Source organism: Buteo buteo, chromosome 21 (genome assembly GCF_964188355.1).
Source record: "Buteo buteo chromosome 21, bButBut1.hap1.1, whole genome shotgun sequence".
Taxonomy (NCBI): domain Eukaryota; kingdom Metazoa; phylum Chordata; class Aves; order Accipitriformes; family Accipitridae; genus Buteo; species Buteo buteo.
This window is the reverse complement of record NC_134191.1, coordinates 19,453,097-19,479,199: the sequence shown is the minus strand read 5'-3', so window position 1 is coordinate 19,479,199 and position 26,103 is coordinate 19,453,097. Positions and strand designations below refer to the sequence as shown.

The 26,103-nt window shown below is 39.2% G+C and overlaps 1 protein-coding gene and 2 long non-coding RNA genes across 6 annotated transcripts in view; 2 read left to right on the top strand and 1 right to left on the bottom strand.

Annotated features, from left to right (window-relative positions):
- The first annotated feature begins 60 nt into the window (after positions 1-60).
- LOC142042630 (uncharacterized) lies at positions 61-6,967 on the top strand. The gene is made up of 4 exons (XR_012653816.1): positions 61-441; positions 1,229-1,385; positions 1,461-1,591; positions 6,872-6,967. It is a non-coding gene; the product is annotated as an uncharacterized LOC142042630 (long non-coding RNA).
- PRKCD (protein kinase C delta) overlaps positions 1,764-26,103 on the bottom strand; it is a 69,717-nt gene continuing 45,377 nt past the window's right edge. For 3 of the 4 annotated variants that reach the window (XM_075052735.1, XM_075052737.1, XM_075052736.1), the window contains 15 exons: positions 25,072-25,132; positions 15,972-16,128; positions 15,257-15,288; positions 14,500-14,585; positions 14,003-14,132; positions 13,284-13,384; positions 12,060-12,156; positions 10,460-10,593; positions 9,600-9,773; positions 8,939-9,030; positions 7,290-7,352; positions 4,987-5,125; positions 3,967-4,155; positions 3,605-3,733; positions 1,764-2,318 (listed from right to left, as the gene is read on the bottom strand). In XM_075052735.1, the coding sequence (XP_074908836.1) occupies positions 2,160-2,318; positions 3,605-3,733; positions 3,967-4,155; positions 4,987-5,125; positions 7,290-7,352; positions 8,939-9,030; positions 9,600-9,773; positions 10,460-10,593; positions 12,060-12,156; positions 13,284-13,384; positions 14,003-14,132; positions 14,500-14,585; positions 15,257-15,288; positions 15,972-16,128; positions 25,072-25,132 (1,743 nt within the window). In that variant the 3' untranslated portion in view covers positions 1,764-2,159. The remainder of the gene's footprint in view (positions 2,319-3,604; positions 3,734-3,966; positions 4,156-4,986; positions 5,126-7,289; positions 7,353-8,938; positions 9,031-9,599; positions 9,774-10,459; positions 10,594-12,059; positions 12,157-13,283; positions 13,385-14,002; positions 14,133-14,499; positions 14,586-15,256; positions 15,289-15,971; positions 16,129-25,071; positions 25,133-26,103) is intronic. The other variant, XM_075052738.1, reaches the window with a different exon arrangement.
- LOC142042629 (uncharacterized) lies at positions 7,109-12,986 on the top strand. The gene is made up of 3 exons (XR_012653815.1): positions 7,109-8,051; positions 11,721-11,832; positions 12,747-12,986. It is a non-coding gene; the product is annotated as an uncharacterized LOC142042629 (long non-coding RNA).

Below are 26,103 nucleotides of genomic sequence, written 5' to 3'. Positions count from 1 at the left end.
ACTACTTTGTGGTTTAAAATTATGCATTCAAATTTTCCTGTCTTGTTGATCACTGTATATTCTTGGGTGGTAACCACTTGTATCTTCTCTGCTAGGTGGAAGGAGTGTTTTCTTTGTTTTTAACTCTACTATGTATTTATGTTTGTGGGGAAGGTAATTTTCTTTGTTTGTTTTGGAGCTTTTAGGCTGCTTTCTGGACAGAATTCTTTAATACCTCCATCTCCTTTTAGTGTGAGGATGGCCCAGACAGCGATGCTTGAGCCAACTCGGCCGTTTGCTGTCCACCAGGCAGCCCTCAGGCACGGCAGTTCTGCGGAGGAGGTCCCCGAAGCTGTGCGGTCTGCGGAGCTTTCACTTCTGGTCGCTGTAAGGAGCTCAGGGCTGCGGCAGGGCAGTTCCCCGTTCAGGCAGCGCAGTTCACACAAGGCACGTGGCTACACGGTACGGTGCTGCTGCTGAGCAATGTAGTAACCGCGCTGCGGGGTAAAGGTGTCCTTGCCCGGGTGTCGTGCGTGCAGTCGGGCTCTCAGAAGGCGCGTTTGTGGCAGCTGGAGAGCCTCCAGGTCGGTCAGTCAGATGAAGCTGCTGAAAGAGTTGCTATGTGAAGATCAGGGTCCTTCCTGAGCAGGTTTGGCACCTGTTACTCCAGAGCGAGTACTAAAAGTAGTGAAAAATGGCAAAGCAGAAGTGTCTTAGGAGGTTACTGGAAAGGGAAAAACCCCAAGTTTGTTGCTCTCGCTGGCAGCGTAGTGTTTGTTCCCCCTCTGACACGGGGTTTTGTGTCAGTGCGTGCAGTGGTAACTAGGCAAACCCTGTCTGTTTGGACATGCCAACTGTGTTCTGACTATTCCAGTCTCAATCTACTGTATGCTTGGATGACAACTGAGTCTTGCTGGCATTGCTTGAATTGTAACAACAAGCCAGAGCTGTTCTTTAGAAGGAAAACAAAGGTGGCAGTGTATTTTATTGAGTCTATAGGAAGTCTTACTGAGGCGGGTGGGTGATAGTTTTCTCCTGCTCTTTCAGCAGGGTTAACAGTCTGAAACTGCCCAGAAGCTACAGGGTGCTCCTAAGAGCCCTGCAGCATTGTGTAACTGTGGTGGACAAACTGATACCAGTATTTTTTCTGCCTGCTCAGTGGTTGAGAAAATTAAGTCATTTGCAGTACCAAAATTCAGAAGTAGGTAATTGCAACAAAGCAGGATCTAGTTTTGTGTCCTTTTTACAGCAAGTAGAAAGAGCCACAGCTGCTGTAATAAAAACAAGCAGATAAAACTGGAAGAAAGATTTTTGTGCTTGGCAGTTAAGCAAGATGCTTCCTCTCCAGCAGACCCGGCAAGTGGTACTAAGGCTCTACACCATCGTTACCTGCCAGTTTCCTCCTGGTAAGCTGCTGTGAGTGTGTTGTGTATTTCTATTAATAGGAAGTGACATTTAACAGTAGAAATGTGTATTCCCAGGCCTTATGCTGTGGTTGCTGCGGGATACTTGGGCCTTGCTGTTTTATGCTTATGCTGCCTCGGAATAAACATTCAGCACGATCAGTGAAGCCTGACTCCTCTTGGCACTGACTGCTCTGACTGAGAGACAGGTAAGAGTAGCACAGAGCCGTTTCCCACAACAGCTAGTGTTACACTATGAATCTCTGCTTTTGGTTAATTCTCCTAAAATATTTGGGTTATTTTTGTGAGTGAGTAATCAGGGTTTATAAAGACAACTGGAGTTTAATTACCTCTTTCTAGAAAAAAATCATAAAGCCATGATTGAAAGTTTAAGGTAACTTTCTTTTAATTGAAGACAAATAAAAGAACCAAGGGCTCAAACACTTTTTAAAAAGACATCTTCTGTTTCCTAATGTCTTTCTCGAGCAAAATATACAGCATATATATATATATATAAAACATAACTACATTCAAGTACCAAACAGAATTTACATTTTCCCAAACAGGGAAAATAATGCACAATGATTCACATACCTTAAACCCAACCATGCATAAAAGAACACTGCCAATAAATCAGCAGTTGGACATAATTAATCACACTACTGTGTATTATTCTGAAGTATCGACAACATCCTTGGAACGCATAACACTGAGCACTTGGGAGGTTTCAGTTTATAACGTTTAAGCCTGCTTTAAAGTCTGACTCTGTTCAGAGACTTATTTGCTTAAGATCTGTTCGAATTTAGGGTTGATAAAAGAAAATCCATCAAATGCAGACTGATCCATGGACTCGATCAGGTTTTTGTCACTGTAAGACAGTTTTGGCTTCTCACTCAGAAATTCTCTGTCAAAGTTGTTGTAGTCGCTTGCTGACTTCTGTGTTAAACAGAGAGGGAAGATAGATAGTTTGAGACAAACTTTGTAATTTCTTCCAGAACAAATTACTTCAATACAAAAGGTTAGGAAGTTATTTCTTGAGCTTCCTCCCTCCTCCTCTTCAGAGAAAAATCTCCTTTTTGCCTGTTTTAACAACACTACGAGATTATAACTGGGTGATTGCTTATCGTTAGTTGAAAACAAATAGCACCAGGTTGCTTTGCAGAAGAACCGCCTGGATTTGTGATAATGTTTCACAGAATTGCCCAAAGATTCTCTATTGACAAAAGCAATACAGCACTTACATTGAAACCCAACATTTCTTGCCATTAACCAAAATTTTTAAATTCTTGAAAGCATTTTTACGGTCTGTACTTGTTCACAGAAAAAAGTGATGCCCTATTGCAGCTGCTTTGTGTCTGGGTAAAGTATTTGTGCATGTTTCGTAAAAGTTCACATTACTAAAGACCATGTTTTATGCTCTGAACCTCCAAAGGTAACTGTTTGCAGGATCCTTATGTTTCCACAGTTCCCATTTCTATGGGAACATGCGACACGAAGCGTTCTGTTCTTGAACAGAATGACTCCCCTCCATCGAGTACGTAAGTACATTTTAAAGAGACTGGAGGTAATGCAGATCATTTTACCTGTACCAGCAACAAGGTGGAGGAAAACCGATTTGGTTTTTTAACCTAGTGAGATGAAGCAGCAGCATCCCACAGTGATACAGACTATGAGTAACATATGGTCTGTCCTTTACGTGTTTTTTGAGGTAACATTAGGCACGTATGTTACAAATAGTTCTAAGTTCAGTGGTATAGAGAATGCATCTTTTTGCCCACATGGAGACTCTCGGATGAATTTGAAATGCTTGTAGAGAAGGCCTGCAGGCAGTTACCAACTGAGTAGCCTCAAGTTATTGGTCCTTCTCCCATGTGGTGTTACAGAAGGGAAAACCACAAGAAACTATCAATATTTCTAATCAAGGAGCATGAATATCGGAACTATTAGTTAATTTTCCTGAGGATGATATTAGTAAAGAAGCTCCCTGAGAGCGTACAGGAAGACAGTCTTAATAGGAAGATTTCAGGGCAGTCAGAAGAACATAGTGCACCTTTTTAACTGAACCATCTAAGAACAACGGGGTTTAACATACATAACTGTCTCATTTATAAAATGTGAGGAGAAAATTGCAGCAGGATAGTTAGAGCAAGTTAGAGGGATCACCCCTCACCCCTAGGCTGACATTTGCAGTACTGCTACAGAACAAAGAATAACCCACATACCACTTTTGGCCTGAAAGGAGGGTCCACCTCCCTCTTCTCTAGTGCTGTCCAGTTGATGGTTTTGAAGAAAGGATGGTCTCTGATATTCCCAGTGACCCCAAGTCGTCTTGTTGGATCCCTTTCAAATAGCTGTAAGGGAAGACACCCGGTAAAGCCTTAGGTCTGCTCAAAAGGTAGGTGGCAGTGGAAGAATGATGGGTGTATTGCTAAAAGAACAGATGTTGCTAACAGTAAATACACCATTAGTAATTAATCTGACCTGGCTTTCGCTTTGTAAAAGTAATTTGCTTGCTGATAAACAGGTCCTTTTAAAAGTCTAGATTTGTCCAGCCCTGGACCCACTCGTGGATCATCAGTCCTACCTTTTCTAATATATCTTTCGATTCCTTGGTAATCCAGCGTGGGTAGTGAGGGGTGTCCACTCGGATTGACTCAAACAATTCATCTTCATCATCCCCATGGAAAGGGGATTGTCCAATAAGCATCTCATACAGCAGGACCCCAAACGACCACCAGTCCACAGAGAATGTGTACCGCAAACCTTGCAGGATCTTGTTCCACAGAAGAAGTGCAGAGGAAGAAACACAAGTAACTAGGCAGCAATATATACCAAAAAACAGAAGAGGGATTTTAAGAGAATCTTTAATAACCAGGGTATTTGGGAGGGGAAAAAAAGTAATCCAGCCATTTGACAAATTGTTGACACTGATGCACAGCTGTAGTTTAATCCTTGGCTGTTGTTTGTAGAAACATGGACAGGTCTTCATTCTCATTCAGAAATTTTTCTCCCTTGCCTTTAAATAACCATATACTTGGAAAACATCTTCTCTAGTTTCGTTACAAGATGAAGGGATAAGCAAGTAGCAATGAAAAGTAGATTACTACCAAACAGACTTTTACATAATTTATAGCTTTAAAAGCTAACTGCCTTATTTGGACTACTTTGAAAATCAGATCAAAAAAGCCAACTATGACACAGGGAATTTAACTTAGTGAGATTCCCCCTTAGAAGCTGCTTTTGCTTTGAATTTTGATAGTTTGCATGGGTGCAAGGCTGTTCACCATCTGCAGCGCACATAGATTCATTTTGCAGGAGTCCTGTGTCTATGCTAGCTGTAAAGGCGGAAGGGATAACTAGCTGTTCAAAACCTGAACGTTTTAACATTTCAAGACTGTGTTTTTTTAAACTAGAAGCTATAGAATATTTACAAATCTCAAGTACCTTCTACAGAGAACTCTGATTTAATGTGGTTTTTTTCTGTGCTAATTAGACTTTTACATTTCTGAACTATTAGCCTACAAAGGGATGATTAATCACAAGGGCCATTCTTACATTAGTGTATTAAATCCATCCCATCAGTGCATGGCAGTGACATACTGACCTCAGGAGCAATGTAGTCTGGGGTCCCGCAGAAAGTGCTTGCCTTGTTCTCGCCAGCAACATTTTCTTTGCACATTCCAAAATCAGCTATTTTGATGTGGCCTTCTTTATCAAGCATCACATTGTCCAGTTTTAGGTCTCTGCAAAAAGCATTTAAAAAAAAAGTTATATTTTAAGGACAAGTGAGTCAGTTTTGTATTCAGATGCATGCAGTTTCTTCACTGATAAACACCTACCCTACATCATACAAAGAGGCTTTTGAAGAAAAAAATCATCCATCAACACAATACATAGAAAATAGTACTCTTGTACTTTGAAGGTGGTAGGGAGAAGGGAAGAATTCTCTCTTGTCAGAGTAAATAAGAGCCTGAGGTATATATATAGTGTGTGACCTTATAATCCTCAACATTTGCTTTCAGATCCAAAAGCACACCTAGTGCTTCCCTTGCTTCTGGAAGGAGGAGTGAGGTAGTGGCCCAGCAGCTGACACAGCAGTGCTGCACCAACTCCATAGCTCAAAAGAAGGATTGTTGGATTCTTAGAGCCTTTGGCAGGAGCATGAATGTTTGAAGCCTACCCAACTTTTAATACTACCTGTGACTTGTTCCTAGTTACAGCACAAGGGGGATTCATGTGTTATGGCCACGGTCTGTGAAGCATCCTATTCATGTCTTTTTTCAGAATAACGCTATTCAATCAAGTAAGAGCTTTTTAATAGCAGTTTCCAAAAGCTACATTCCCTCCCTTTGACTGTGATGCATTTTTTGTCCATCTGGCTGCAAAAGCACATACCAAGGAGGGCAGGCTGAAGAGAAACTGAACAGCCCTTCTGCTTAACAAGACAGACTTGAATAGAGCAGATAATTTTACATGAGAACAGGGCAGTCTTTTCTCCTTGGTAACTTAAGTTCCCAGTATCAGCTACTTACACTGCTCAGATGGTGAGCTGCAGCTCGAACCAAGAGTCCCTGATCTAATGCAACGCACCATAAATCCTTCCATGTTTGGGCATCAGCTGCTGTTCACCTGAATAAATTGAATATATTTGAGATGGGGAAAACTCATTGTAACTTAGGGCACTGCACTTACCTAGCTACAACAAGTTCTAAAATCTTTTGTATGGATGTGCACTTACATGCAATGCCTACCTAAACTGCTCCAGTCAGGTTCTGTGATTGTACTGGTAACATCCTGGGTGAGATGGGGGGAAGAAGCACCTTTGGTTTTGCTGGTGTCTTGTTGGAAAATGGTACTGTTTCTCTGAAAATATTTCATGCTATGAAATCCCCCCCCAGGAACATTCTAATTTAATGTAGGGAAATTTAATAGCAAGCCTAAAAATTCTCTAGAAAATCTGGGATTGAAGGATTTCATGCTGATGACAACATATCCTGGAGTTTGATCCTTTCCTGTATCGAAACCTGCAGGAGGCAGTGGGAATACAGTTAGGTACATTAAGTACCTTCAGGGGCTATGGCTCTCTTCCCTAAGAGGCAGATAGGCTTGTAAGAATCATCCTTCTTCACCGAAGAGGATTCCTGTAATGTGCATCCTCTTTACAAACACTTTTTGTGAAACACTAGTCTCTAACTTCAGACAAATTGCTTTAAAGGATGGATGCTCCAACAGATGTTTCCTGCTTCTATAAAGGGAGATGGACAATACCAGATGTTTTGGGGTACATTTACCTAAGTTACCTTGTGTAACTTGCTCTTAAGCGTGCAGCTGTTACCTTTTCTACTTGTTTGTTACAGAGGTAAGAGCTACCTGAGCAAGTAGTTACCAAACAGTGCTTTAGAGCTGGTGGTGGGGTGAAAACACTGGAGAAAAGAAATTGAGAGAAAAACTACATTTAAAAAAAAACACCCTTCTGATCTCTTGTACAGCAAGAAGCAGCTGATCAGCATCTGGCCCCTGATTTTTCAACCTGGTGAGATAGAAGCATCAGTACTGTGGTTTCACGTGGAAGGCAAAAGCAGACAACTTTCATTTCAGTGGTTTTCACAAGGCAGGTAGGAATTGATAGCCTCAAGGACCCTCTCCCTTGCCTCCAAACTAAATAGACTTATGATTTGAAGGCAGCGTTTAAAAATAACTGAAACAAAACCGCTTTTGTGTAACATAAATAACATTCCATGGTTCTGGTTGCCAAGGAAGAGACACAGATATAGATTCATCTGAGGCATGTTAATGCCCTTGGAATAACATCAGATCTCTGACAGACAGCTTTTACTTGTTACATCAATCATGCATGAAGTGCTAAGACAATTCACAGGTTCCACGCTAGAGCTAGTTGGTACTCACCTATAAATAATGCCTTTGCTGTGAAGAAACTGTAGCCCACATAAAATTTCAGCTCCATAAAACCTGAAAAGACCAAAACATCTTTTAATCTATCTTGCTCAGTTAAAACATAGTCAATGCAGCTGGCCAAAACAGCTCCTGAATGTGTGTCTTCATGGAGTGAGAAGTACTGTACGCTTCTTTAAATACTAATATACCTGGATGTATATAGCACCACACATCTGTAATATCTAATGCCAAACAGTAGAGGGGACACGACAGCAACTTGCCTTAATGCTTCATTCCACTTCCGTTAGGGAACACTGGCCTTTTTCTACTCTTTAATAGTCTTTGTATGTTTTTAGGGATATGCACATGCCTTTTGAAGGACAGCTGGTGGGAGCTCGATACTCACAGGATTGCTTTAGGAGGGACTGGGCACTAATGGCTAAGTTAGAAATGGACGTCACCTTTTTCCCTCTGCACCTGCCCAGCTGCAGCAGACAGACTGAAAAGTAGCATCGCTTCAGGGGCATTCTCCTCAAAAAAGGAGGTGATAATCCAGAGGATATGAAGGCAAACGCTCAGAGAGTGCTGCCCTCTACCTCCAAAGTGTATTAAAAGTTTGTGTTTGGTTTTTTTTTTTTTTTTTAATTGAATAAATACAAAGCTATTTTCACTTCTGTATAGCAGAATGAATGTTGACCCAAAACTTCAGAAATAAATAGGTACAGAGGATGCCAGGAGAGGCTGCCAGATGCACAAATGTTTGCTGGAACGCAGGTAAGTTGGAGGGGCTTTGTCCAGATTTTTGCTGGGGAGAGTAGCAAGGGAGCTTGCCCTGACCCATAAAACTGGCTGCTACCAGACACTATTTATGCCAGACCCCTTCATCTGATCCCATCCAGTCAGTGTTCCTTAGTACAGTGTGCAGTAGCAGAAGTAATTTTCCAGTCTGGTTATACCATAGCACCGGTGCTTACAGGCAGATCCACTACCCTGCACTGTTACTTTTAAGGTCTTGCATGCACCCATTCAATGATACAATTAAAATCCTCATGCTTTTGGGTGAGAGAAGTAAAAATGACCTAAAACTAAGAAGTTATGATAGGTAAAGTAACGATAATACAATATTTTTGCATCTTTTAAGTCTTCAGCTCCAGTGATCTTTAAGCCATAGGTAACTGATGCAGTTGCTCTTGCTAAACAAAGTGCTTACCCATTTTATTAGTATCTTGTGCAATGTGCAGGATATCCTTTTGTACTATCACGTCAAGTTAGAGATACTAGTAAGTAATATAAGCACTGAGATTTTTTTTTCTCATGCTGTTTTCTGATTTTTCCATCTAAATACTGTCCTAAGGGACACTGAAGCCGTACCTTTTGCTTTTCATTACTGGCTTATGTTGCAGTTTACTTAGCATCTCTAGGTACAAGCATTCCCTAAAGTAAAATATCACACTGCTATGAAAATTAAGGAGACCTAACTCCACACATCATTAACTGAGCTTCTTCATTGTATTAAACCAGTGCCTAGAAATACCTTTTCAATCATCAGCCACTGAAACTTGAGTGAAAGACTGCAGATAAGTGGTGCAGAACTAGAAGCAGTAAAACCACAGAGACTGAAATAATTTGTGGAGATAGGGACTAAAGCGTTGTGGACTTACGTTGCCCTGTAGAGATCAAAACGCCCCTTGTCTTGTATGTGGAACATCAGGTCTCCCCCATTCAGGAACTCCATAACGAAGAACAGATGATCCTGTTTGTTTGCAAATAACCAGAGAATGGAAAAATTACTGATGCTACTGCAGTGATGTAGGAAGTAGCAATGTGGCTACTGGGGACCAGCCACCTTCCTCCTCTCCTCAAGTATCTCTCTATTTCATTCACCCCTAAGAGTGTATGAGGCTCCTACAGATTTGAGTAGCCTGGTCTTGTATTGTAAAGCTAAATAGCTAATCTTGTATTATTCTGTGGGTTTCTAGACTTAATAGAAATATATATTTAAATAGACTTACTGACTTCTACATGTGACAGTCATCATTTTTCCCCCTCACTGAGAATAAAGCTAAGATCAAGAATTTAAATTAAACTGCCTCTTATTCCAGATTGCATAGATGTTTTACTGATCTCATTCTGTTCTCATCCACGTATGTGGAGGTCACACTCATATTAACTTTCCACAAGGCCTGTGAACTACTGCCCAGAGCACAAGAAAAGGAAATTTAATTCTTGCCTCACCAAGTTACTTTCACTTGACTGCTGGTAACAGCATCCATTAAAAGGCTACATCTGTTGTGTGGCTGTTGCCATTGGGCTTTTTCTTACCTTGGTCTGAAACGTGCAGTAAAGATGTGTAAGAAATGGATTTTCCCATGCAAGTGCGAGGACCCGCTTTTCCACCATGGTACATTCCACATCATCATCAATAAGCACCACATCTTTTTTCAGAGCTTTGATAGCAAAGAATTCATTCTTCCCTTTCAGCTCAGCAAGCAGAACCTATAAAAAAATAAAAGATGACATTATAGCACATGTAGGAAAGACTGTTGCTGATGGGATCAGTCAAAGGGAAAGTCAAAGGTGTTTATAGCAGATGCAATGACATTTAAAAAAACATTTGAATGGGAAAGATGAGTGAGATTTGGGAGAGTAAAGTTGCTGGGCATAGAGATGAGGAGATGGGGCTCAAGGACCATGTAACACAGGCACAGCGGCTTCCAAGGCAGTTTTTCTGTCAATGTCTTGTGAGTGTATAATGAGAAGACACGTAAAGCCTGTTCCTTCATTAGAGCTGTAGTTTCACAGAAAACAGCGGACAGAATCTGTGGAGGTCATGCTGCTTTCCCACATCTCCCCCTGCTACTGCACTGGAGCATTATGAGGCTGTTTCTATACAGAGTGTACAAACGTAAAATATCCTTTTGCACTGTGTGCATAAAGGGCAATTCCTCTGCCTTGATGCTAAGTAGCTGAAAAACTGTTGTGCATTCTGAATCACTTTTGAGTTTAGACAAGATTCAGGCCATGAATTTCTAGTGTCTTTGATAAAGATGGCTATGTTCAATTCTGTTAAAAGATTATCTACCCAAGTGGCTGTAAGACCTTTCTGGTTAATAGAAATAGCCCATCACATTGCAGAGATCAAGGAAGGCAGTCACCTTAAGCTCTGTAAATTTGTTACATACCTTTCCAAAACTTCCTTTCCCTAGTACTTTATGGAAGACAAAGCTGTCTATGTTGAATTTTCTCCTGCTTGCAATTCGTGACGCTGTCTTGGCTGTGCTTCCCTCCCAGAGTTTATCGTACTCGCTGTTATCTGCTAATTGAAACAGGGAGTTTAAAGTTCAATATGACTCGGATCGCCTGCTATTTCAGTGCATCTGCTGCTGGAATACTGGTGAATCTAAACATAAGGGTCAGATGATAGTGTAGTTCATAACAAAGTTTAAATTACTCAAGCATGCTTGATAGTGTTGGATTTGAATTGAATCTTTGATTGTTTCTGATGCTGGGTTTAAGCAATACTTAGACATTACAAAAATCAAAGGCCATAACTTTCCCCTGTGACTAAGATACGGAGCATAATTTGGAGAAAAAGATACTTTACAAGGATGGCTTATAAACAAATTATTTCTCTTCTGTTAGCAAAACAGGATAGTCCCTCAGCCTAAGCAGAGAGGCCATAAAAAGATCAGATTTATGCCCAAGGTTGGCTAAGAAGCATGATCATATGGGTTAATCCTGATCCTAAAATTAATAACTGTACTTTTTTTTTTTGACCTCCACTGCATAGATCTGCTGGATCACTAACAAGACACTGATCATAATCATGAGATGATACTGTGTATGCCCTATATGCTGCCCAGCATCTGCGATAACTCAGGGAGAAATCACAGTGGCTGCAGCCTTAGTATTACACCAAACCACCTTTGCAAGAGTTTCGGGTTTTTTTCTCTGTTCTGGCAAACCGGAACAAGTATGATAAATAATATCAAAATAATTTTCTTACCGGACATTTGAACAGAATTGGTTCAATGTATGGATGAATATATAAAATCCTGTACCACTCCAAAACCACCCATTATATCTTACTGAGCCTGGTGATTTCCATTTGGTAAAAAGTTACTTCTACTGTTGGATTTATTTTTGCATAAATTATCATAGGTTAGCAGTTACAAAAACAAGGCTTATACAATGCTAGAACTCTTTAGCAATACTAAAAAAAACCCCAAACCACCAAAACAAAAAAACCCAACACAAACCCACACCCAAAACCTTACTCTGAACCTGCAGAGATAGGATTCCAGGTACTACTAAAACTATTTCGGCCATTTAATCTCAAGTTGTATTTTGGCTACTTATATCCTAAAATAGATAGTACTTGTCATTGGTTTTTAGTGGTTTGTGAACAAATCAAGATAATTAACAACGTGCATGACATTTCAGTTACAGGAGAGAAGGAAGCGTGTTGTACGCATGCATCTGTTTAGTGAGGCATCCTCCAGTTCCACCATGGGGAACAGTGCTGCAGTGAGTAAAGGAAGCATTTTGCAGAAAGGTGGGTATGCTCACGGACTAAAAACTACAGGTATTCATCAAAAGTTATGTAAGCATTTTTTGTGGCCAGGAGAGAGTAAAAAGAAATATATGCGTTGTTTGTTTTCTTGATAGTGCTTATTAAAAAAAATTGTCTACCATAAGGCAAGAATGAATAACTACTTAAATTGTTAGTTTGTGTACTTTGGTAGGTAAATAGCTAAATTAAAACGTTGTAGCTTTTCTCACCTGTTGTATCTCCTCCTGGAGCTCTAGGTTTCTTATCAAAATCTTGATAAATACCAACGCTTTCTACAGATCCAGAATCAGACCTTCGTGTAGATTTCTGAGGAGGAGGGGAACATTTGAAATTATATTTGCACTATTACTTCAGAAATACTTGTAACAGTAGCTGTTAACTGTAACATGATGGCAGTATAAACTTTTCTTTTTTATTATTGACTCCTAGTACCTATCTTTTCTGAAGAAGTCTGGTTCATAGACTGTTTAGCCACGTTACAGCTTCAGATCAGCCAATTGCTTTACTTCCTGCACTGCAAGAAAATAAGTCATTGAAATTCCTGAACAGTCTATGTTGTGGTGTTCATTGTAAGATTATTGAAGTATGATGGTTTGAATCCACAGTGGGAAGAATTTATACTGCGGGAAAATGTCCCCTTGGACATATGTTCATTTGAAAGAGGAGATGGGAATCGCTGTCATACTGGACATGCTGAAGTCTTATCTATGTGTGACATCTGTCTTTCTTTAGCACAGGGAAACAAATTTTATGTATAGAAGATCCCCGAGGTCAAATTTTAGTAATGAAAAGATCAAGCTTTTCTGTGTTGTGAAAGAGCTGGCGCAACAGCTCTCACTGTTTTCAAAGTAAATATCCCATGAAAGCTTAGGAACACTCTTCCTGTTTTATTTCAGAGCTTCTGTCTGAATCTTTATTTGCAAGTCAGAAGTTGACCACAAGAGACAGCCATGCTGCAGCAGGAGATGAACAATGTAAAATATGGGGCCAGTGTTAATTCCAGAGGAGTTTTCTGTGTGTATGTATCAGATTAATAAAAATTGATAATATCTGGTATATTTCTCCTTGTTTATTTAATTTTAACACTCAAGTGGAATTCTGAAGTTGAAGCATGGAAAAACTGATCTCAGTGTTATGATACCACTGTTTAAACAATTAAACAGAAAGGGAGAGAATAACCTTGGGACCATAGAAGAACAAAGCTGGATTTCAGAAAACCACACACCTTTTTAAAAATTCTTTGTTAGGTGGGATTCCCCCACCCCCACCCCAATTTCAACTTTAGGTTATTGACATCTTTGTTAGTCTATTCTGTTTGCATTTCCTCCATTCCAAACTCAGTTCCCCATAAAAGCGATACAGAAAAGATGAATTAAAAACCCCCAAATGCTCTGAAAACAACTAATTACTTGACACATGGCAATAAAGCATACCTGGCTAACTTGATTTAAAGCTTCAGCTAACAGCTTCTGATTTATTCCACATAAGTTTGCCACCTTCTTCTGGCATTTATGATGCACGTTCATCCCACATTCTAAAAGAAATATAAGGATGGTTATACAAGCATCAGGAAAATACTGTCTGACATTACAACAAAAAGGGCTGTTTCTCTGTGCAGTTCAGAAACTTTGTTATAAGACCAGATTGGACATGGATCTATCATTGTTAATAAAACTGCAGTTTTCATCTTTAACTCAATGAAGGCTACAAAAGTTGTTCAAAAGGAAAAAAACTCCAATCATCATTATTTTATTCTCAAAATCTTTTACAATAAAGATCATCTTGCCTTTCTGTGGGAGAATTACAAAAATGGTATTTACAGTAAACACTTTCAATACACTTTTAGGCGCTATCTTGAGTCAAGACTCACCAAATTTCAGCTACTCCCAAAGTAGTAATTTTGATTATACTTGAGATTACAGCCCCGCAGCATGTTTTCCGACTCCGTTAGAGCCAAGTGCCTATTTGTCTCTCTCTAGTATAAAAGCTTTTTCAACCACGCATAGATGAGATGAATCCCATTCTATACAACAGACATACACAAATGCACCCTGTGTAGCAATAGCTAATCTCCTCTAGTGGGGGCAAAGGGGGAGAGACTACACTGGAAAAGCATGGAGAGGTCCCAGCTGCCCTCCCTCCACCTCCGTACCTTCACATTTAAGTCCTTGTTTGACTAGCCCCCAGAGCAGGCTGCCACAGTGGTCACAGAAGGTAGGGCTCATGTAGTTGTAAACTTTGAAGCGATGAGGCATGTCAATGTTGAAACGTTCCTTCTGAAACTGAGGACAGGGAGAGGGGTGAGGCACTCTACCCAAAACAGGACCAGCTTCTTACAGAAAACTGCTTGGATATTACAAAGCTACAATAATTTTATCTTGAATACCCCAGTCTTAACATCCCTCATCTAGCAGGGAAAGAATCTGCCCATCAAGTACTACCCACCCCTCTGCAGGACTTTTAACTACTTTTCTTGCTTGAAAGTTTCATCCACTACACGTTATATACAATCTTCAAGAGAAGACAGTAACTTGGGTTGTACAGCCAAGCACCTCCCAAATGGACTTGGCTGTTGCGATACAAGGTTTTGTTAGTTCAGGAGTGTTTAATTACATAATTACACTCTAAATATATTGTTCCAGCTCTTACCATTGTGTCCCTGCTGTTGGCTGCAGTACCAGTACACCTCCCAATGATTTTATCAATACATTTCTTATGAATAGCAGCATTGCATTCTTCAAGACATGCACAAGGAAAAAAAAAAGATTCCCTCAGATAACAAATACATGGGATGAAGTGTTCTCATTTCATAGCATGATGTGAAAACCACACTCCCTTCCCTCATACTATATACACCAAACCTTTCTTTTCTATCAAGATGATCTTTCTTAAGCTGATTCCCCCCCATTTTCTTTTATCATAAACTCTATTTCTAAACTAAATTTGCCTCCATTAGGCAACGCCACTAGCATTTGATAACAGATGGACAATATTATGCTTTGGAGTTTTACCCTTTGACATCTCCCCTACTGTTTGCAGTAAAGCACAGAAATCTGTGCTAAGTGAAAAGCGCTTTTCAATTCAGCTGTAAAACCCCTCAATAGTTGTAACTCATTTTAGAAAAGGTTTCACAAAAACTGCTGTCATAAATGAGTGCAACTTTTCAACAGCATTCCACTCTTACAAGAAGAATAGCTAAGTCTAAATCCTGCTACTAAAAACTCAGGTAGGAATCATAATTAGACAACCTTAGGTTACTGTGCAAAACTGGTGTTTAACATCTACTACTACCTATGGTGATGATACACTGTGCCATGCATATTTACAGAAGATTTTTCAACAGTAACTATTAGATCTACAGATTCATGTGGAAAGTAGTACAAGGAAAAGGTAAAAAGCAACTTACGCCTACATTTGTATCCCTGCTTGTTGAGTCCCCTGAAAAACAAATGATAAAGAAGGAAACCAAAAATATACATTTGCTGGAATAAAAGGTGGGTTTTTTTTATTTTTACCATGTCAACCAATCAATCCTTTGCCTACGGGAATATTTGTTCCAATTAATAAACTGTTCTAAATTCTGCTATTCAGAATCTTCTGTCTTAGGAAAGCAAGGTTTAGAAGACAAGGTAGTGTGTTTTGATAGACCAGCAAATCAGGAGGGAAACACTGAAAAGGCAATGTTTCAATCACATGGGAAATCCTCCTGATCTGACTTACTACGAAAACAGCCTTACTGTGAAGGGGATCCAGCTTCTTGCTCTCTATGGGTCTTTACTCTGCTATCAGCCACTTCACATCTCAAAGTATGAGCATTATTTGCTCAGATCCACCATCTGATTCTCTTGTGAAAGAGCTGCTGTTGATTACAGCCCAGATCTCACTTGATGCTGATGGAATTTTTGCCAATTATTTCAGTGGCAAAAATATTCAAGTTCTATTTTTTAATGTGAAAGAGACAACTATAGTTCTTGGGTATAACAATGCTCTTAGTAAATATATAATTTCAATTTCCCAGCACACATGAATTTACATGTCATGTTTTGTCTCAATGTACCTGAAGCAAATTTTGCAGTTATTTGGCCCTTGGGGGTGGGGGAAGCTTAGTATTTCCTTCTTACCATACAAAGTCTTTGCAGACAGAGCAAAACGTAGGTTGTCCAAAGAAGGTAGCAATAAATTCATGATTTTTGATGTAGTGGATTTTGGCTTGCTTGATAGCTCCTCTCCTGTTCATAGTTACCGTACCCTCCTCTTCCCTCATCGACAGTTTGCAGTCTAAGGGGGAGACAAGAAGACACACTTTTAATACTTTAAGGTATTACAAAGATTAATATTTGCTTCTCCAAAAAAGTTCAGTTTGTTTTTCTGTTTCAGACTTGTGCTTCTATTTATTTTACACCTGCATTCTGCAGACTTTCAGTACAACAAGGGTGGAACACATGCATGCACTGCTTCCTAAGGTGTCTCCGTGTCCTTGTTTGCAAGCACTTCCCTCTCCTGCTCATTCAGAAGAAGCCTTCAGCAAATGAGCTGAGAGGAAGAAGCAGGAATGGAGTACAGTCTTGCTAGAGAAATGAAAACCACAGTTGTTTCTTGAAAAAATATAAGCTCCTGTATGTTATGGGATTTATGTGCAAGAGAAATAAACGTTTTATTGGAAGCAGGAGGGTTGTCTTCAGCAGAAGCCCTTTCATGCTGCTGCTCTGCATGCCCTCCTGAACCAGGACTACAGCAGAGATGCAGGCGAAGTGCTGCAGGAACTCCTGAGTCACCACTGGACCATACTGCTGTAAGATAGGTTTCTTCCAGCCTCCAGGATCATTAAGCAGTGAGGACAAATGAGATTTTCAATTAGAAATTTCCATTATGCTATCTCATAATGTCGATGCTGTATCTGTCAGCGTCTCAGTCTCATACCTCTCCCCTCCTAACCCCCATGGGGTTAGAGTATATAGTACTATAAAATACCATAACAATAACAGTATATACTATAGTATATACTTTAGCATCTAATACTACATTACATAGAAATTACATATACTATTAGCCAACAAAAAAACCCAAGAAAAAATTCTCAGGCTCTGAGTCCAACTGGCTCATACAGGTCCTTCTTTACAAGTTATAGTTATTTCCACTCAGTTCCAAGGAAGCTTCTGAGTTTCTCTTCGAAAAATTAGTATTTTGTGTCTCAATCTTTCAGCCACAACTCAGACTATATAGTCTTACTTATACATTTTGAAAATAATAGGAGTTTGTAACAGAGGTAACCCTATGAAGGTATATCAAGAGAGACTGGGTAACTGGTAATTTAACCCTAGGACACGTTTCTTGTCAATAGAGAGGAGCTGTTGAGGAACAATCCCATCCAGCAGAAAAAGATAAAGCCTTGAATCAGCAATGAGGAGCTGATCAACTGCTAACTGCATCAGCTCTGGCCAGCAGCTTGTGGGTCCCAATCAGGAGGAAATGTGGACTTGATTCACAGGTCAAAAGTGCTGCAAGGTTTAGGGTAACAGGAGATTGCCATTTGCAGGATGGGAGTTTCCACAGCAATGGAGTAAGGACAAACCTGGAAGAGCATTTTTCCATTGTCAATACAACCAGGTTTTATTTGCTCCATTGCATTGCTGCCTTTTATCAGCACCAGTGGGAGCTTTGCTTTTTATACTGATAGAAACAGATTTGTTTCCTTTGCCAAGTCACACTAACCGTAATGCCTGAGCTTACTACAAAAGTTACCCAGGAGCTCCATTTTTCTTGTTGCTAGCTGCACTTGGTTTTTGTTATCTCATTAGCTGGCTGCCACCACTGCTATTCCAACAGACTGCTGAACGTGGAATACAATCTATCATTTGATACCATTTTGAGTGCCCTACACTAATATATCAGTCGGTCACAGCCAACAGCAGCCGGACTGCAGCAGCATGTACTTAGAAAAGAAATGACAACGTCAGCTAAGAGATTAAGGAAAGATTAAGCATATTAGTGCAAAGAAAGGTCAAAAAAGGTCCCTGGGTTTTGCCACTAGGTATTAATGCACTTTTCTGAGAAACTGGCCATCTGGTTCAGAGAAAAACCCATCCTGCCTCCCCCTGAAAAGAGCTCACAACATGCACTATGTACGCCACCGAGTCACCTCTTCCCCTCCAGGAACAGGATTCATTTCTGCTGTTCAAACAGGCTACTGAGTTCACCCAACAAAAACTCCCATCAGCTGCTGCACTTCAGCTTGTCGAAGTCTGCAAACAGTACAATCTCTTTGTTTAATCTTGCTCGGCAAATACACAGACCTCACCCACTGGTCCTCAAATGCTTCAGGGAAACCACACACTGAAATGTGCATGCAAGGAAAACAACGTTGAGAGTCAGTAATACTTCATATTGTTTGCTGCATGTAAAGGATGTCTTCATAAGGGTGATTTAATCAGTAACAGCAACAAAGCAGAGAAAGGCGTGTTACTTTATAGCATGTATCTGAGGAGATAACCTGTGATGGAGCAGATTAGGGGACAAAAGCTTCCCCAAAGCCTGTAACACAAGCAAACCAAGTGTTTAGTGAAGAACTAACAGGATTCACCAGGTGAACAGGATATGGCTTCTCCTCATGCTGAAATAATTGTAGCAATTCAGCATTGCTGACACTGTGCAAAAGTTTCTGACAAAACTTGATCAGGATATGGGAAACCGTGGTGTTTCCTCCCTGTGTGGAACACCGATATGAAACTTAATAGAAGTATGTGAGACTGGCATATATTTTTTGAGAGGGTAATTACTAAACTAATCACTTCATTTGTACAAAGAAAGAAAGAAAAAAAAAGATAAAAACCCCCACTTTCCTTAAACATACTTTAACAATGAAGAATACTTGAGCACAGGAAAACTTCAAAATCGGCATGTGAGAACACACAGTCTTTACAACCAGCTGCCTTATTAAATACCTTTGCCCAAACCAACCAATATATCAAAGTATAGCTGAAAACATTTTTATATGTTTCAGAAGCAACTGAGAGGTTTGGACAGCAGCTCTAAGTCAAGTGCACGTGAAGCTGAGATGGCTCTGAAATGATAGTGTATTTAATTTCAATTTACTATGGGCTTGTTTAACAAGTTATCTTTAATGAGTAAATTACCTTTAATGTGTAATGCTCCAGAAAAGTTTTAAGAAGTTCAGCCAACCATGGACTTAACTGGGGAATAAAGGCTTTATTTCAAAGATGCAGAGAGAATTAACAATTTTAAGGAAGTAACTTTCCCAACAACTGTATGGATGCAGGGTGGAGATGGGGGTGGGGGGACAAACATAAAGGGAAAGCCTTTGCTTCCCCCACCAAGCAAGCCAGGATTTCCACAGATTAAATGCTTGTCCTGGGCCAGCACACGGTCATAAACAGTCACGTACAGAACAGCTGAATCAGCAACTAAAATCCAGGTGACCTCTGCAGCCTGGACCTGAAATTAATCATATTGGACCCAGCACACACCATTAAACATAATCTATTTCCTTTATTGAGAACTGTGGTTAATATTTATCACTGGCACATAGTTCACGTATTTCAAGGTCCCTTCTCAAAACTTGCAGCTGATCTGACAAAAGCACCCAGAACTCTTCCATGACATATATTCATTAAGAAACCATTAAGCATGCTAGTGCAGTTCTCCAGAAGTGCTGTAAACATACCATTGTATAGACTATTTAATTGCAGCATCAGTCCTTCTGAATATTTCTAGGTGTTACAGCCACTAACATAGCGTGCAATCCACAGTCTGGAAAACATTTGCTAAAACGATATTGCTAGGACTCTGCTGAACTGTAATAAACCTCAAGGTGATGTCAAATTCTCTCAACTGAACCTCAAAAGTTCAGGGACAAAAGAAAACTACCCCCTGAATAAGCCTACTAGATTTTTTAAAAGAAAGAATAGAAAAAATATTTATCATCTTCAGAGTTCGTTTTTCATTTTAACTTGCTCATTTCACGGTTCTGTTTGTGAACAGAGGAAAGGTAACAGTGCTACTGTCAGAAACTGAAAACCCGGACTTCACTTCAAACAGGGACAGGCAAAACATTTTCTGAGCTAACTGGCTGCTCAAATTGAGATTTGCCTGAAACTGCATAATAAATTACAAAACCCACTAACATTTCTGTTCAGTGTCCCCTTCTGCTGTTCTACAGCTTTGCACTTGGCTTTGTTTGAAAGTTAAGTGTGCGTTCCGGTCAAGAAAAATATTAATCACACATAGCAATCATTAAAAAGTAAAGCTTATTCCTCACAAAGGAGACTTTCCTGGTATGAACTGTCTCAGAGGAAAACTGCTCTGTAACCTGGTCCTGGAGCAGACTGCTTTACAGATCATCTGTACAAAAAAACCCCCCAACACCCAACAAACCATTTATAGAAATACAAGTTTCCCAAAAGTCTACATTTCTGTGACATGAACTTGCTATGTTAAATCGTTTTTGGTTTTGTGATCATCACGATGTTTCATTTACAGGCAGTTTTAATATTGCTATGTATTTCTCTCTCTTTTTTTTTTTTAAATCTCCTCTGTTCTCAGTACTTGTGGATTTTACACTGCTGACATTTAAGTAGCAATACCAATAATTTGCTATTGTAGAAGCCAATACTATTTCCTCTCAAAGCTGGCACATAATCTCAAATTACCTATCTTGGCCCAAAGCAGTTATACTACAAGCTTTAGCACGAGTAGTCAAAACCGGTGTTACAAACTCTTAGTAGCACTTTTATGAAGATATGTATACTACATGTGATAGTGTATGCATTTCTACTGGAAGAAAAGCTACGAGTATGTTATGCTCTGCTCTGTGCAGAGACTGGGACACCCGCAGGACATGGACTTCTTGCCTGCTCCTCTAAATAAATGAATGAAGTCCTGCCTTGGCCACTGAGCCAGCACCTACTACTGTTTTGACTGACACCTAGCAGAGCACTGAGGTGGACTGCTCTGCAGCTAATTTTAGCATCTTTTTACTGAACTAGTCTTTCATAGGCATTAATGAAGTCAGTGGTCTTTTAGAAAAGTGCTAAAATGGAACACTAGTTTTAAAAAGCCCTGCCTTTCAATCCAGAAGGAAAAAATCCCATGTCCACACTACTTACAGTCTTTGTAGCGCTCACACCATCTGCAGAGCTGCTGCGCTAATACAGTCTGTGCTCAGCTGTAGAGTACTTTTTCTTTTTTAATTTCAGGAAGTGTTTTGGTTAACACTTCTGCAGAGATACCTGATATCTCACTCATTGTGGTAAAACAGGGAATAAACTGGAAAATGGGTTTTCTCTTTTTTCTTTTTTAAATTACAAAGGCACAGTAAACACAACCTTTAAAAATACAGCAGCTAAGTCACATTTCTTGTGAACATATAAACTATATCAAATTTTCTCTGCTCTACACAACACATTAGCTACTTACCAACCAATACACTGCCAACTTTGTGTTTATGAAATTACAACTGCAAATGTTTGATTTTCTTAAAGACAATTAAGCCAGAAAACATTTTTATTAAATTCATGCAATCACACTTCTAGATGCAGATTAAAGCAGATTCTAGGTGCCACTGAGTTACTATCACATGTGCCAAATTTCTAGAAATAGTCTTTTCTCAGTTAAATTATTAAATCATACCAACTTTTCAATTTACAATTTTAAGGCACAGTTATGGCTTTTCAGCCTTTATCATTATTATTATTTACTAATAACGTGACAATCCTTCCCCAACACACCTTATCCACAGAGAAACTTGCTTTAATTTAGACCCATACAATATGCAGACTGTGATAGCAAGCCTGTTATCTACTCTATTATTTTTCACAGATGCCTCAGAAAAATTCTAAAATCTAATGCTTCTCCAACACTCATCTCAACACACACAGAGAAAAACATATTCAAAATACATGCAGCTTACTGGTTCATGTTCCTCTCCCAGAAGTCAGATACTTGAGATATCAAAAGGTCACATGCAAATTACTCACCTTCTGATATGGCTAATACCATTTCAAGGAAAGAATTCACTAACCCTTTCTCCAGGAGACTGAAGCCAGTAAACCAGCAATTCAGGATTCAAAAGCAAGACACAAACATACTTCCAAAGCCTCCAAAGCTGCTAACACCACACAAGACACTCAGCAGTACAGCAAGCCACCTCTGTGATCCTGGGTTTTCTTACTCGATAAGGTCATTAACTACATTTGAATAAACAATGATCAAGCAAAGCATTAAACGTATTGCAACTCCCACCTATTAAAACTAAAGCTGCTTTACAGAATTATAACCTAGTTTCAATACTACAGCGAGAGAAGGAGGGGCAGAAAGAAAACAATATTCTGAAATGAAAATGGGGGTCAACACCCTGTTCTCATGTTTCATACGTCAGAAGAAAAACTTTTTATTTCCAGCACAAGCTTCTTTCCAAATCACAGGACAGAAGACAAAAAAGTTCTTTGACAGCTCTAAGTCAGCCCTGTTTTACAGGGTCTAGAAAGAAACAACCTCTAAGACTAGGAAGACTTTTCATATATCGCCCTAAATTAACTGCTCAGGCCTCAATCTGCAAAAATAATATACAAATGAAATGTCTCAGTATAGCCTACCATGGAGCAAATTTTAATACCAGTTTATTCCATGAAAATTCTTCTCTAATAATAAGTCTGATAACGGAGCAGTAATACACTTACTTCTTAATACTGACTGCTGCCTACCGTCAAAACAGAGACAAGCAGTTTTCTCTTAGGCGGCAGAATGTTTGCTACTTAGAAGGAAGGGTTGAAAAAGAACAGCTTTAGTTTGCAAAACAAGCCAAAGGAAGAATTAGTCACTTTTGCAAAGTGCTTGGAGATTTTCAAACAAAAGGTAGCACCTATAACTCAAAGATACTAATGGTAGCAATACCTTCGAATAAACTAGGGAACAACTGAAATACCAGTTTCAGAACAAGCCTTTTTTAGTATTTTAGAAACATAGCTACCATGCAGTTCCATATAGAAAGGCACGTCAGAGAGAAAACAAAATGGTATGTGCATAGGAAGGAATGTGAACTATCTCTGAGCTTCCAACTATTAACTAAAGGTTTTAGCAATGTGAAGAATGGAAGTTAATACAAATATTCTTGTAACGCACTAATAAACTTCTCTGCTCTAACATTGCTAACTACTAATTTAACTAGAGAAAACATTTACAGCAGTGCAATGATGAGCCAAAAATCATTCAATATTTGCCTATTTGTCAATATACAGATAGTGACATGAGGGAGGTCTAGAACTTTGAGGATTGGTATGTTAAAATACATTGATGTTTGATGTGAATTCTGCAAATACCAGATTGAGTGACTTTCCTTCACAAAATGTAGATGTATAAATGTCTTGAAAGGGAGTTTCCACTGCCTGTGTGGTTGGTTACCAAAAAGGTATCGGTGAGTAATTTTCTATAAAGCAGAAGGTAAATAGGAAGTTGTTGCGAAGTAGAAGGTCTAAAGAGAGCATTCACATGCAAATCTTAACATGTTAATTAAAGTATGATTGCATGACTCTAATGATCTGTTTGGTATTTCGGCTTAATCCACTACCATCTGCAATCCCTAATAAAGGCAATGAAAAGAATTGCAAGAACATTGAATCTATTTTTAAATTCTTTTGATCAATAACTAAGTGCAATTATTTTAGTATTTAGAGCACAAAAGTATGTATCTTCCAACTGACAGCTAACAGCAAATTATGGAAGATTTTCACTTATGGCATTCTCTACTGTTCCTCATGCCTGTGTGGAAAGGACGAAATAGGCTTCAGCCTCATCAAATAAGCAACTGAGAATACTGAAGTTGGTTTTGTACAGTTTTGGTTGAGAAACTTTTACGTTTCCTGGACAAACGGATTTCCGTAGGTCTCATTAAATAGATGGATTCTCATAACACCACTGCCCCATGAAACTGCTTTGCACAGGAAAGCCATCACAAAGACTAAGACAAAGGTTTTCCAATATAATGGCTCACAACAGTTTGAATGCAAACCAGAATATTACTGGTGCACAGAGAGCTTCTGATCTTCAGCAAAATGCTCTTCCTTACAGGCTCTTCAGAGTCACACAATTTTTTGAAATTTTGCTTTAGAGAGTTAAATTTTCAAAAAGGAGACCAAAATAACAAGCGTATGGGCTGTTTTCTTGCCATTGCAAAGATAAAATGTCAACTCTGAAATGTCAGGTACTGCGTATCACATTCTATCTTTAGTAGCTTTTCTAGTAACTGCTACACAGATTGCACATATGGTACAAAAATGTATGGTACCTTCACAATTAACTTGTTCTATGAGAGCAGAACTACGTTCCCTGTATATATCTGGGAGAAAAAAACCCCAACAACACACCAATGCTTTAAAACTTACAGCTTACTCTTTCCCCTTATTATTTACAAACACACAGTATTAAACCATGTAAGACTGATAGGCTAATATGGCAGACACGTTCAATTCCCAAGAAATAATGGTTTCGTGACTTCTAGTACGGGAAAGTTTTAACCACTAGCTAAGCAAGTTGTGAGGTTTACATCATTTCCTTTAGGAAAGAATTCCACAGATACACAAATCCCTGCCAAAATATTTGTTTTTTATTACTGTACTTAAAGCTTCCCCCTCATAATTAACTGTCTTCTCTTACCTCCTAGTTTCTTCTCCAAATAGCATGTGTAGATTTCTGACATATACAGGTTGTTCACTTTTTAAACTGACGTGGCGTAACATTGACTATATTTGCATTTTAGCACTTAACCATTCACTCAGTGCTACAGTCAGTTTTTCTGTGATTAGTGACTATGACATCTGAATCCCAGGAAACTCAGACGCAGTTCCCCAGTCTACAAAAAAAGTTTCCCACATAAGCTAGAATAAGAGATTTAACTTCTTTGCACCTAAAAAGGAACTGATATCTTTTCTACCACATCAGAACATAAGGACAGACATATTAAAGACCCCAGAGTGGCTAAATGCAACAGCAATAAAGGGCCCAAAGGCACTTAGAAATGAACAAATGCAGCCAGGACTCCACACAACAAAAACCCCACCTACAAAACAAATTAATAAAATCAGAAAATTCTACTCAGTACACCAGGTGATTTTGTGTGTGTGTGTGAGCTACACCCTGTGTTCTACAAAAGCTATGTGAAAAAAAGTTTTATTTTTACATAACTGACTGAAAATAAACAGTTGGCATTACCTGCATCTTCCAAAAAATACTGCACAGCCATCAGCACCTTCCCCTGAGGTTGCAGGTCAAGCTATGGAAAGAAAGATACCAACAGTGAAGTATGTAGTTGACTGAAACTCTCAGGAATTTGAACAGCTCTTTCTAGGGAATCAAAGTATAATATTCAATAACTATTGGATTACAACCCTCTTCCATATCTCACTGCTGCAGCTGAACCAGGGGCTTTTATTCTATTGCTTTTACTAGTGTGCTGCATTTCTTTGATGTCTACTCAAAAGTTCAGTGCAGTCAAAGTTCACATTGTTTTTGCATGTCCCTTTCCCGTTTCTGCAAAGAAGTTTGTTGACTTCTGTTTTTACTATTAGTAAACTCAATTTGCACAGGAACTGAGTTTTAAAAGAAAAAGTATATACAATCCCTTATATGTTTATTGGGAGTACAAACCATAGAGATATCAAATACTGTTCCCTGTAATCAGAAACACAGTGTTATCATCAAAATTTGTTTTACTTTCCCCCTCAAACCATTACACGTGGTTTCTGTGACAAATTCTACAAATGCCTTTAAGCCAATAGCTGAGGTCACTTCCTGTGCTCAGAAAGTAGCCACTAATTCTTGAACTGCTGCCTTCATAAAAAGTAAGAAGCTATTCAGCATGAAAGAGTCTGATTCAGTCTTCACTTCAGCACAGAGCAAAGTATCCCTGGGTTAACAGTAAATATAACTTGGGAGGAAAACAAAAAAAGAGAAAGAAAACCACAATTATGTTAGATGCATCCGTGAACATATCCTCCCTACTGGGATAATGACTAAGTTTTCATCTTTAAGGCAATGTCTGACAGTTAAAAACATTTGCCCAACAAAGCTTACAGAAGGCAAAGACCTCCGTTACAGCTACTACGGACAGGCTGTCTCTCCATACACAAAAATAACCTTATAGGCTATGGTAAGCAAACTAATGTCTCTTTGCTGGGCATGATGGTCTATCCAAGTCATGACTGAAATTGCGCAGAGGAATTTTAATGCTGATGATGTCTATGT